Genomic DNA, 12,526 nt, shown 5'->3' with positions numbered 1-12,526 from the left:
ATTTGCACAACAATAAAATGTATTCAAGGCCGATATTTTATTGTGAAATTATTACAACGAGTAACGTTTCATTACTTTTTCTATAACACGAAGCATTATTTGTCACAATTCTCCAGTATACATATATAGTTTATCACATTACCCGATATTTATAATCTGATAACTTTCTAAATAAAAACTATTACTAACCACACACTTTTTCTGTCGATCTAATCACGCTTTTTTTGTTTGATCCATACAATCCTGATAATTGATTATTCTTACAATAATATTGTCGCAAAAAGAAACAATACATTTTTCAATTTTGTTCAATTTAATATCAAATTATGATAGCGTTCTATTTTATTCTATTCAAACTATAATTAATTTTATTCATTTTTACACAAGAATAAAAATGGTAATTACAACCACAGTATAAACCTTCTAATATTGCAATTTATTGTATAAATATCGCTTAGCTACATTAATCGTTTACGTTAATCGATATTATATCTTATCGTTTGAGTAGTTATTACAACATCGCTTTTTCGTAATTGTTTTGCGTAATCAGTTCATGACAATTGTACGATTCACAGTTCTTTAAAAGAGTCCGCCACTTCTTATTGTTATGATAACAGCGCTATTGCATCTGCGTCAGTAACTGGCGATTTTATCATAATTTTTTGAAACGATGATTTTTTTATTCTGCGTTTTTTCGTCTTTTTTTTTCTTTGATCATTATCGTATTTCGCGGTAATTATATCTCGTGCCTATTTTCAGGATAATAATTATTATCAAAACTGTGCACATGTAAATCCCGAAATGCGGGTGTTGTTAATAACATTAAATGTAACAGATTTATTTGTGATGTGGGTTATATTAATGCAGGAAGCAGAATCGCTCTTTCGGCCGAAACAACCTACAATGACATAAGAGATATGACGGCTGATCGCAGGAAACAATTAGTCGACAGTTATGACAGCGCATTATGATGAGCAAATAAAAAAATATTTGTCACCAATCGACGACTTTGAATAAGCCCTTATCTCGGAATCATTGATAAACGCGGGTAATGATTTATCCACTCGTTATTTATTGACTCTTACATTATTTCAAACAGAGAAAGAGAACAAATTTGTACGCCTGTCAACACATATTTTATTCTGCCGTGTAACTTAATGGAATGGCTATCATGTCGAATAGATATGCGATATATTTATCTATTTTATTTTTTTCATAAATAAATTTATTGAATAAATAAATTTATTAAAGCGATGCTTTTAAAAACCGTTATAAACATTCCTATAATATCAACTTGTGTTTTCCTTGAAATATTGCAACTTTTATTTGAAACATTTTCTCTAGAAACAATATATTTGGAGATAAAAATTTGTAACGCTTTATTTTAAACACCCGATATTATATATTATTATATGTTATTATATTATATTATATTATATTAATTATATTATATTATATTATATTATATTATATATATTATTATATTATATATTATATATTTTATTATATTATACAGTATTATTTCTTATGTCCTATAGATCACACACAATTTACGTATATACAGCAAACACGAATGTTGCATAAGAAGAATAATTAATCAATATTATTTATATAACATTTATGTAAGAAATAATATATAACATGTGATTATCTTAACAAATTTTGCTCTGACATTAAAAATTATTTCTAGTCAAAACTCGATCGCTGAATGAGGTGACAAAAAATTAATGAAAGGCCAGTTTACTAAGTAGAATTTTATATAATCATCGTCATCATTGATTCATCTATGTAATTCCTAGATACCGTTATTTATCGAGAATTCATGATCTAGCTTGATAACGTTGTGTGAATCAAGTATGTCACAACGTAAACATTAATTCACATAGAAAAACGAAAAACGACGTAACAAATGACGTAATTAATAAGAAAAACACAATTATATATAATTAATAAAATCGATTGTATTGAATTAAGACTTCTCTGTAATATTTTTTTCCTTTTGTTATGCCATACAAATAATAAACGTGAAATTATAATGCGTTTATTAACACGTGAATAGTCATGTTATATAAGCTATTTAAAGTAAATATAAAATTATCTTTCCATTTTTAGATAATAAATTATTTATTTTTCTTTATTTATGTTCTTTCTATTTTAAGATATAAAAACACATAAAAAGATGTATTTGATTAATCACGTATTAATTTTTTTAATATATAAACTTGTTATATAAACTTTCTCTTATGTCTCTTTTTTGACATAATTATTTTTCACGGTCAGATATAATTCATTATCATGTTACATGATTCATTTCGCCGATCTTATCAATCTCACGGTATTTTATCGCGCGTTCGATTTTTTTTATAGATTCCGCGTTCTTTCGATCATAATCAGAGTCGATACGGACAAGAATTTTCATCTCCTTGTCGTCGTTGCTGTTGTTGTGGACGAACGTATGAAGAAGAGGGGACCAGGGTTGAGGGACCTACAAAACGGGTTGATTCGACGCGCGATTTCTCTTCGAGGGACTTCCCGGCTGTCGTTCGGTTTTTCGTTTAAAAGCGGACGCGATTAGACGATGCCCACTCAGTTTTACTTTTGACACGCGCTGTAACGGTGTCAATCATCATGAGGTCGTTCTTTCACCTCATCAGATTCGTGCTGTGCATCTTACTCATTGTCAGTGTCTTCGAACACCTGGTACTCGCCGTTCCCATTGACAGCATGAATTTTGTCAATGCAACTGGTAAGTCATTAAAAAAAAAATAGAACACTTTAAATAAAAAATAGGTATATTTTCCAAGCTAATTTTCGTTGAACAAAATTACGCGAGCACTATTAATAGTGAAGAAAATGTAGTTGTCATTTATGAAAAAAGATATGATATAACACACGAATTAAATAAATTTAAAGAGCAACTTTATTTTCTATATTTTTAATAAATAAATTATTATCTCGAGCGTATAGTAGCTTTTTTAAAATATCTTGTGATTCTTGACACTTACGATCTTTTTATATGTTGAGCCTTTTTAATAGTATTAATGGTTCTAATTGTTTTTAACTAAAAAATAAATTTCAACAAACATCTCAATGTGTGGCATTTATTTCGATCGGTTATCTGTGATAACAGTGTTAAATGCATATAATGCACAATAGCGTATAATGTATAATAATGTATGATAATAGCATAAAATAGCATATACATCGATAATCATCCGTGCCAAATTCTTATTCTGTCGTCGGCGAGTTCAAAGAGATTTACAATCTTTGGAATTCCCATTAGCATGCACTTTAACTTATGCATCTCTTATTTGCATGCAAATCAAAAGTTGCCATAGTGAAGATTCCGCGTCTAGATACAAAAGATATTGTAAATGCGTGACGTCACAGCTCCGCAAATTTTACCTTTATTTCCAATTATTCTATCCTATGATGTCAGTGACTAGCATATACAATTTTTTAATGTCTCATTATGACGTTTTAAATAAAAGTAAGACAAATCAGTGATTAAAAAAGAAAAACATGCGCTAACGTGATGTAATATAAAAATTCGTACGCTTCCGTAAACAAATTAATATGTATATAAAAAAGTAGACTATATTTGAAAATTCGAAAATCTGTTTACACCTTCTATCGTATATTTTTAAGAATAAAAAATAAGAAACATGTTTTTGTTATAAATTATTTATATATTTATAAATTATTATTAATTATTAATTATATTATTAATTATTTATATATTATTTATATTTTTGTGCATTATTAATATTATTAATTATTATTAATTATATATATATATAATATACCGGGTGTTTAAAATAAAGCGTTACAAATTTTTATCTCCAAAAATATTGTTTCTAGAAAAAAATGTTTCAAATAAAAGTTGCAGTATTTCAAGGGGGAAATAAGTTGATGTTATAGAAATGTTTGTAGGAGACGGTTTTCAAGGTTATTTTAAGGTCAACTTGATTTTTTTTAATGGATGTTTAATTACCCTAAATATTTTATATGTAAATAGATTCCTTGTAACATTCTGCATAAAAAATTATAAGGATAAGATAGTCAAAAATCGAACGGTTCACGAGATATTTTACATCTTAACATATTTTGACATAAAATACAAAATACCTTATAAATTATTCAGTTTTCGATAATCTTACCTTAATATTTTATGCATAGAAAATCGAGACCAACTAATTGGTGTAAAGAAAACGCATAATTATTAAAAAAAAAAATATATGTTGCAAATTAGATATTTTTCTTAAAAACAACTATGCGTTTTCTTTACACCAATTAATTGGTCTCGATTTTCTATGCATAAAAATATTAAGGTAAGATTATCGAAAACTGAATAATTTATAAGATATTTTGTATTTTACGTCAAAATATGTTAATGTTAAAATATAAAATATCTCGTGAACCGTTCGATTTTTGACTATCTTACCCTTATAATTTTTTATGCAGAATGTTACAAGGAATCTATTTACATAAAATATTTAGGATAATTCTATTTAAAAAAATCAAGTTGACCTTAAAATAATCTTGAAAACCTTCTCCTACAAACATTTCTATAACATCAACTTATCTCCCCCTTGAAATACTGCAACTTTTATTTGAAATATTTTTTTCTAGAAACAATATTTTTGGAGATAAAAATTTGTAACGTTTTATTTTGAACACCTGGTATATATTGATTATATATTCTCGTAAACATTATATTTTAAACTACCCGCGTCATATCGATAAGTTTATTGGCCACTGTATCGAAAAAAAGTAATATATTTTTTTTCGAGGTAAAACATACGAGGTATAATAGGTATAAAGCGAGCAATTATGCGCGCTTCTTGTGACAAGCGCAGTTCGATAATTATTTATGTCTTTCCTGTAAAAATTTCCACACTTGTAGGAATGCAAAGTGCTCGGACCGAAAATTATTTTATGATTGATGGAAATACATTTGTAATTGCGCAACTAATTATTGAAAACGTGTTTACTAACTTATTAGCTGACTCATAGATTTCGAATGAAATATTGAGGTCTCCAATGTATTTTATTCTATAAAGGTGCTCTTTTGAAGTCCGCGCGGAATATTTCTTTGTCAATTATTTATTAATAAAAATTTAATAAATCGCGTATCAATTTACATGTAAATCATTCAATATTACTCTTGTGGGCACATTTAATTTCTGAAGAATAAAACTAGGGAATATATTATTGAGAATGTCGGATGATTTTTGGCCATCCAGAGTGCCCGAGGATCGTCAGTCGAAGCGAATGGAGGGCCAGGAAACACCTCGATTTTCAGATACTGCCAGTGACACCAACCCCGTATGTGGTAGTTCATCATGGCGGTGTACCTAAGTACTGTCGAGACCAGGAGTCGTGCTCCGCGATCGTTAGATCCTACCAGAACTTCCACATAGATGATCGAGGCTGGTGGGACATCGGCTATAATTTCCTCATCGGCGAAGATGGCAACGCTTACGAAGGTCGCGGCTGGAATTATGTTGGCGCGCATGCACCTGGGTACAACACCCAAAGCATCGGCATATGCATCCTGGGACACTTCAGCGGTACTTAATATATTTTACTATAATATCACTGAGATTGTGCAATATCACCGACTAAATATATAAAAAAAAATAATTTTTTTCATTCTGAAAAAATTAATGGTTACACTAGTTTACAGCCAAAAATTATTTTAAACCAGACAAAGGTTCTCATAGATTTTTGGGTGCTGAAAACGGTGTCGCAAACCAAATTTTACTAGCACATCAGATTTCCAAAATAATTGAGGTTTAATGTATATATAAAAATAGCTTTTTTGCGATATTTGAGATTTTTTTGTAAAAAAAGGTTAACGTTATCTGAAAAGTCTGATCAAATATTATGTATTGAATGTATAGTTCATCCCCTATAAAATGCATTTTTTTTATTTCAATATCTTACTTTTGGTCCATGTTATGAAAAATTAAAGCTGTAGACTACTCATATGAAAATGCTTTTTGAAGAAAAAAGGTTCTTAGAAAAAAAACTATTTTTCCAAAATTGATTTTATTATTATTTGTCCTCCTTTAGATCATACAACTTTTGTCTGAAACGAAAATGCATTTGTTTCAAAAAATTCAAGGTGAGCAATTCAAATGAGACATCCTATATGTATATGTATAAATATACATTTGGAATCTATCACGATAAGTTACATTGTGTATGTATATCGATAGTTCTAAATTGCAAATTATGAGTAGAATTATATAACTTCATCATAGAATAAATACTATCTCAGCAAAACTCTGTATTCAAATCCTTCTTAATATAACTAATTGTAAGATATCGAAATAAAAAAAATGCATTTTATAGAGGATGAACAATAACATACATAACATTTGATCAGAATTTCCAGATAATGTTAATCTTTACAAAAAAATTTCAAATATCGCAAAAAAGCCATTTTCTGCATATTAAACCTCAACTATTTCGGAAACCTGTTGTGCTGATGAAAATTAACTTTCAGCATTCAAAAATCTATAAAAACACCTTGTCTGGTTTAAAATAATGAAATTTTTATTTATTAAAAGATCAATTAAAAATTATAAACTGTCTATTATAATTATTAATTTTATTAAAATTATTAACTATCAAATTTTTTTTTCTCTTGTTAAAAACAGTAAATTAAAAAACTGTTATATTACATGGATCAAAGTCAAAGATAAATTATATAGGTATATTATGTTTCAAATTAATTTTATTTTATTTATTTCTAAATTAATTTCTTTTAATATTTCAAGGAGAATATGTTCCACACATTATTTTATACAAAAGAAACAGAAAAAAATTTGTCTTTCATATTTGTAAAATAATGTGTGGAGAACATATTCCTCGAAACATATTATTTTGTAAAAAAAATGAACGGATTTGCGTCAATAAATATTCACTTTGACGCATGTAAATATATGATTTCGCAGACTTTCTCCCGAACGCGGCCGCCCTGAAGACGTTGAACGCGCTGATAGCTTGCGGGATTTCACTTGGCAAGATAAGCGACAAATACCACGTGCTCGGTCATCGACAGGCGCGGAACACGGAGTGCCCTGGCGAGACTTTTTACGAATACGTGACTACCCTTCCTCGCTGGACCGCGAATCCGATACCCATTCGTTCGCCCATCACCACGACGGACGCAATTTTGCAAAGAGATAATAGCGTAGAGGAAAACAGCACATCGAATGCCACTTTATGACGACATTTCTGGATCGACGTCAAATAGGTCGCAATAATACTGAATCCTAAGCCATACATATATAAAATGAAGATTTGAGATAACAGAAGAGAGTATAAATACAATACTACATATTAGATCATTCTCATTAAGATGAGAAGGTAAAAAAATCTGATCTTTTATTTTACATCAATTTTCTATATATTTCTATCTTTTATAAAAATGTAAAAAATGCGATAAATTTTCATATAATTATAGTAGTAACTTTCTCTTCTAAGTTTAAAGATAATGTGGAGTTAAAAAAAAAATAATTGAATTCCGCTCTCTTATGTTGTTTAATACTATTTCGATATGCTATATATATAACCACATATATCTTTTTTCTTCGTTTCGTAAAAACAATTTTCTCGGACGTATAGTTCTAGGCAGATTATCAAATTATTAAACTTCCAGAAATTAAATTAATGATTATTAAGCGCTATAAATATTTTTCTCGTTTAAGTTTAATGAACAAGATCAATTCTCGTCTCGGTTCGCGTGCGAGTTGTACTTTTACATATACTCGTTACAATAATTATTCCCTAAAGTCATACGGCCTTCGAAAATTTCATTAACGACGATAGTAATTTAAATATTAAATTAATGCACATGATTACCTGTGAGGAAACTAATTTCATACAGATTGAAATCTTCCCGATAAAATCTTTTCATGCATATGCGCTGTAATATAACAACTATGGACATTAGACAGAACGATTGAATTTATATTGCGTGAGAATAGCAGAATGCATATCTATATCTTTTAGAAAAATAATGTTTCGATCTATACAATGACAAAAATGATCAAAATTGCTTTTCCAAAATTACATGAAAATTATATATGTATATGTATATGTAGATTTCAGAAAAATTGTTCTGCTTGTGATTTCGATCAACTACTCTTTAACGCAGGAAAAAACAGGTTATTTAAATGTTCCCGAGTAAGAGATTATTTACATCTAAAAAAATAAGATATCAATTTATTAATCAATCTAAAGATTGATCAGCTTTTAGGGATGCCCGCTGTAAGAACATCGTTCTTCGGACACGATAATCGGTATCGCGCATAACATAATATAATCGCAGCTTCATTATCATACAATATTTTTCGAACAAAGTTCAAAGGAGATAAGATATTGATAGTTGCAAATTTTTAAGCGCGTTTCGCCGTTTATGTTAATCGATACTTCGATCAAAACACGAACAAATCGAAATGTCGTGTTACATGTTTGTCGATATTAATTCTGCATACGTCAGATTAAGTACTGATAGATCAGTATCAATGCGACTGGTTTGTTATTGTTTCCTAAAAACGTATGTTTCTCTTAAACACATACAAATAATTAGCGAGATATATTGTTTCTGTATTTATTATTTTCACATTTGTACGCAAATATTTATAATATTTGAGATAATAAAATAAATATTTTAATATAATTATAATATTTAAAATATAAGTAACCATTAGTATTATCTTGCATTACGCTTGTATGCTTAGACATTTTATATATAGGTATAACATCAATATTTGCGTGAACAATAAAATAAATATGTATATATTTCGTGAAACATATTGTACGAGCTATTTCCATTTATAATAGTAAATTTAAATAATTATACATATCGTATATACACACTATATATAATTAAATCTTCCATTATCAATTGTCCCAAATTATTGTTATAAATAAAAATTATTGTTAAAAATAAAACGCATCTAGAATTATAAATGTAATAATAAAAGAGATAAATAAAACAACGCATTTCCTCTTTCCTTCTCTCATTGTCAGATACAAATCGAACAACATTATCGATACTGGAATTCTCATTAAGTCTACTTCTTTCGTAACTCGTAAAATAAATCATCAGATTAGCTAGAAATTCATGGGGAAGTCCGGTTGGAAGAATATTGCTAATATACCTGTATGTATACGACATACGTACATACATATACATATGTATGCATTTGCTTATCGGTTATACGGTCAGAGATCATGTTTCGAACGTAACACATCTTTAGGGGACTTACATATATATATTGTATGGAAACTGTCATGTGTGGCATCAGTTCATCGATTTGCAAGTTAAAATGTACATCGTGACGACGACGACGACAACGTTGATTTTCACAACAATTGTCGCCTGTAATTCTCATTCCATATTTATCCATTATTTATGCGAGTCATTCTTATTCTCAGTTTTAATGACAGTTGATATATAAAATAATATATTTGTATAATATATTTGCATAATAATAATGTCCAAGTGTAATCCAAGTGTAATTTCTCGAGAGCTAATGCATTGAAATGTACTTCACTGAAGTGCACATAAAGTTATCGCAATATTGTTGTGCAGTTATTGATAAATGAACATTTTCCATTTAAACTTGACATTTTTTTTAATTGATTGAACCGTCATCATTCTTCGTGGTTGACGGGCTTTACACTAATTGTTGTTGACTGATTGATTAATGATTATAATGAGTGTCATGATTAAATCTATTTGCACGAAGTAGAATAGAGAGAGATATATGTTAGTTCGCATGATAAATTTACTATAAAAGTGTAAGCATCTCGCGCGATTAAAAAAGTGATTGCGAGATGTACTATGTTACGTCAATAAAATGATTATATGCACCTCGTAAATTCTTCTTCAAATTACGATGTGATAATTACAAATGAAAATAATTTATACGTAAGAAGTGTTTTTATTATTTTTCTATGTCTTTGTAAATATTTTCTTATATTCATATTTTTCATGAGTGGAAAAGAATTAATTTATTTATTATTACATATAAAGCATACATTCTTGTAATTATTAATATAAACTCTGACAAATAATATTGCTAACCGAATGATATAAAGTATTCTATTCTGTAAATATATAAATTATATAGTTTTCAAATTAACTTTTAATTGGTTTAATCGAAACTGAACGCCATGATTATTTTCACGTACTATAAAGTAAGTCAAGTCTTTAATTTTACACATTAAGCAATGTAGTAATTTTTATAATTGGGTTTTTTTTTCAGGTAATCTAAACGTTATTTCTAGAGCAGAATGGGGCGCTAGAGCACCGAAATCACCAACTGCCAATCTCAAAATCAAACCAGTGTCCAACGTGATCATTCATCATTCGACTGGTTCCAGTTGTGAGACCCAAGCTAAGTGTCAGTTGAAAGTCAGAGGAATCCAGGTAATAAATTTCGCAAGATCCGAATCTTTTCTAAATAGTAAGTCTTTTAATCTAAATTCTTCACTGCGCATAAATGATCAGGTCTGATTCAATCGAGTAATAATTTAGATTGAGATTAAATGTGTCTTCTATTAATAGAATAAATCTGTTTTATCTTGCCTTTTTATTTTGTGTGTTTTAATAAATAATAAATCTCTGATTTATCTGGTTGAATTTTGTTTCAAGAAAGAGCATATGGACAATAAAAGATGGTCTGACATTGGCTACAATTTTATGGTCGGCGAAGACGGCAATGTTTACGAAGGCCGTGGTTGGGGCAAAAAGGGTGCCCATTCCATACCTTTCAACAGCAAGAGTATTGGAATTTGTATCATTGGAGATTACAGCAGTAGGATATTTAAGATAAAATACATGATAATATCTTCAGATAGAACTTGACATTTTAGCGTATATCTCTAATATGCTTTTCTCATTCGTTAGACCGAACACCAAAGGCAGCTGCGATACAAGCAGTAGCTAGACTGATCGCTCATGGAGTGGATAATGGCGAAATAAAGAGTGACTACAAGATACTTGGACATCGACAAACCTGGCCAACCGCCTGTCCCGGAGACAGTCTTTACACGATGATACAATCGTGGCCTCATTGGACGGAAGCTGCGAAATAAAGGATTATTTAATATGACACACAAAACAGTGCAATCAGAGAACAACTATTAACTACAATTGCGTGATTTGTTGAAATAAACATACAATTTCGATTCCGCAAGCGTTAAATAATTTTGCATAATTTTATATTATGTAATGTCATTTTGCTAGTTAATATAATAAACATTTGGAAAAATAAATTAAAACAATCCTTGTTTAAAGTATTATTTAATACAATTCTATGCAGAGAGAAAGGGAGAGAAAGCACACATATCTTATTATTATAAAAATAATAATTTAATATTATTATTGATTAAGAGTTAATAGATATATATAATTATAAGAGAGATATATATGATTTTCACTCTATGTGATTATTATACATAAACAGTGACGAGACCATTGACATAAGTATCATAAGTATCCTCCTCAGTCCTGACGCAAATTTCCAATTTCGAAAAATAATTTCCAACGTCATCGTTTCCACAGTCAACTTGATCTCTTATCTGGGGAACACACACACATAGAATAAATAAATACATTTCTTTTAACTCTTAAATGTGTAAATAAAAAAAAATAAAAATACATAAAATTAAATAAAAATATAATCTACCACTTTTGTTAAAAATATAACAAACATAATAATTTTATGCACCTGTAAGGAAATTTGTTTCCCAAAACGCTCGTTCAGCTCTTCTATGCATATCCTCGTTCCGTACGGAATACCGGATCTCAAATTACCGGCGACAGTGACGTAATGAGTGCGGCCATCAAGGTAATCCTAAAACGAGTTTGTACACGTGTGTAGAGTGCGAGAGAACAAACAATTGAGTAAATTTAGTGCCTTTTGAATGGCACGATATGTCTATCGCAAATTACAAATTACTTGGAGAGTATTCAACATTTTTCCTCGATCATCCAGGTGGTTACGTTTGTCGTTCGTCCCGAACACGGGATAATATGCAGAAAGAGACACATTATGGAAAGCACGTCCTACGCATTTTAAGTCTGTCCTGTTGAAGTTTCTGTCTAAAATTTCTGTCAAATTAATCAAACATTAAAATTTAAAATTTTTTAATTATTTTTACAAACTATAATCATTAAAAAATAGAAGATTGTTTAACAATAATAAAAATCATTAAGAATAAACCTATTGTACGTATACTCTTACCGGTAGCAAGAACTGTAGAAGATAGGAGAAGCGCGAAGATCGGCATGAACATTTTTAAACCTTGCAATTGAAACAATTGAGTGACACAACTGACTGATTGTCGAACGGCCAAGTCCCTTTTTTTTAAAGCTGACATGAGCTACTCACTTTTGCAATCACAATGACAATCGGAATTTGCTAACGTTTGAAAATTTACTCGATCCAACCCAAATACTGTGTGTCAAATAAATAAAAGTAATCAAAATCTTCATACA

The 12,526-nt window shown here is 29.3% G+C and overlaps 2 protein-coding genes across 2 annotated transcripts; one reads left to right on the top strand and one right to left on the bottom strand.

Annotated features, from left to right (window-relative positions):
• The first annotated feature begins 2,480 nt into the window (after positions 1–2,480).
• LOC145932900 (peptidoglycan recognition protein 3) lies at positions 2,481–11,217 on the top strand. Its single transcript, XM_083032127.1, has 6 exons — positions 2,481–2,746; positions 5,247–5,573; positions 6,966–7,238; positions 10,290–10,453; positions 10,679–10,841; positions 10,934–11,217. Exons 1-6 carry the CDS (start codon positions 2,629–2,631, stop codon positions 11,119–11,121), a joined length of 1,233 nt encoding a protein of 410 aa, XP_082888253.1. The 5' UTR covers positions 2,481–2,628; the 3' UTR covers positions 11,122–11,217.
• Positions 11,218–11,470: 253 nt separating this feature from the next.
• LOC145946248 (uncharacterized) lies at positions 11,471–12,353 on the bottom strand. Its single transcript, XM_083055776.1, has 4 exons — positions 12,273–12,353; positions 11,988–12,139; positions 11,757–11,882; positions 11,471–11,607 (listed from the first exon to the last, which is right to left on the bottom strand). The coding sequence occupies exons 1-4, from the start codon at positions 12,322–12,324 to the stop codon at positions 11,479–11,481; spliced, it is 459 nt and encodes a 152-aa protein (XP_082911902.1). The 5' UTR covers positions 12,325–12,353; the 3' UTR covers positions 11,471–11,478.
• Positions 12,354–12,526: the final 173 nt, after the last annotated feature.

This window comes from Prenolepis imparis, unplaced genomic scaffold, assembly GCF_030444845.1.
Source record: "Prenolepis imparis isolate NDT839.2.m4 unplaced genomic scaffold, iyPreImpa1.0 SCAF_2, whole genome shotgun sequence".
In the NCBI taxonomy this organism is placed as follows: Eukaryota; Metazoa; Arthropoda; class Insecta; order Hymenoptera; family Formicidae; genus Prenolepis; species Prenolepis imparis.
The sequence above is the reverse complement of the archived record's forward strand: the minus strand, read 5'-3'. Positions and strand labels throughout refer to the sequence as shown.

What these genes read in the sequence shown, in the direction of transcription:
- LOC145932900 (XM_083032127.1), top strand. Translation starts at nt 2,629, where the DNA reads ATGAGGTCGTTCTTTCACCTCATCAGATTCGTGCTGTGCATCTTACTC. An exon ending in CACATCGAATGCCACTTTAT is followed by an intron (nt 7,239 to 10,289) that starts GACGACATTTCT and finishes TTTTTTTTTCAG; the next exon opens with GTAATCTAAACGTTATTTCT. An exon ending in TATCATTGGAGATTACAGCA is followed by an intron (nt 10,842 to 10,933) that starts GTAGGATATTTA and finishes CTCATTCGTTAG; the next exon opens with ACCGAACACCAAAGGCAGCT.
- LOC145946248 (XM_083055776.1), bottom strand. Translation starts at nt 12,324, where the DNA reads ATGTTCATGCCGATCTTCGCGCTTCTCCTATCTTCTACAGTTCTTGCT. An exon ending in AAATGTTGAATACTCTCCAA is followed by an intron (nt 11,883 to 11,987) that starts GTAATTTGTAAT and finishes AACTCGTTTTAG; the next exon opens with GATTACCTTGATGGCCGCAC. An exon ending in GGAAACAAATTTCCTTACAG is followed by an intron (nt 11,608 to 11,756) that starts GTGCATAAAATT and finishes TGTGTTCCCCAG; the next exon opens with ATAAGAGATCAAGTTGACTG.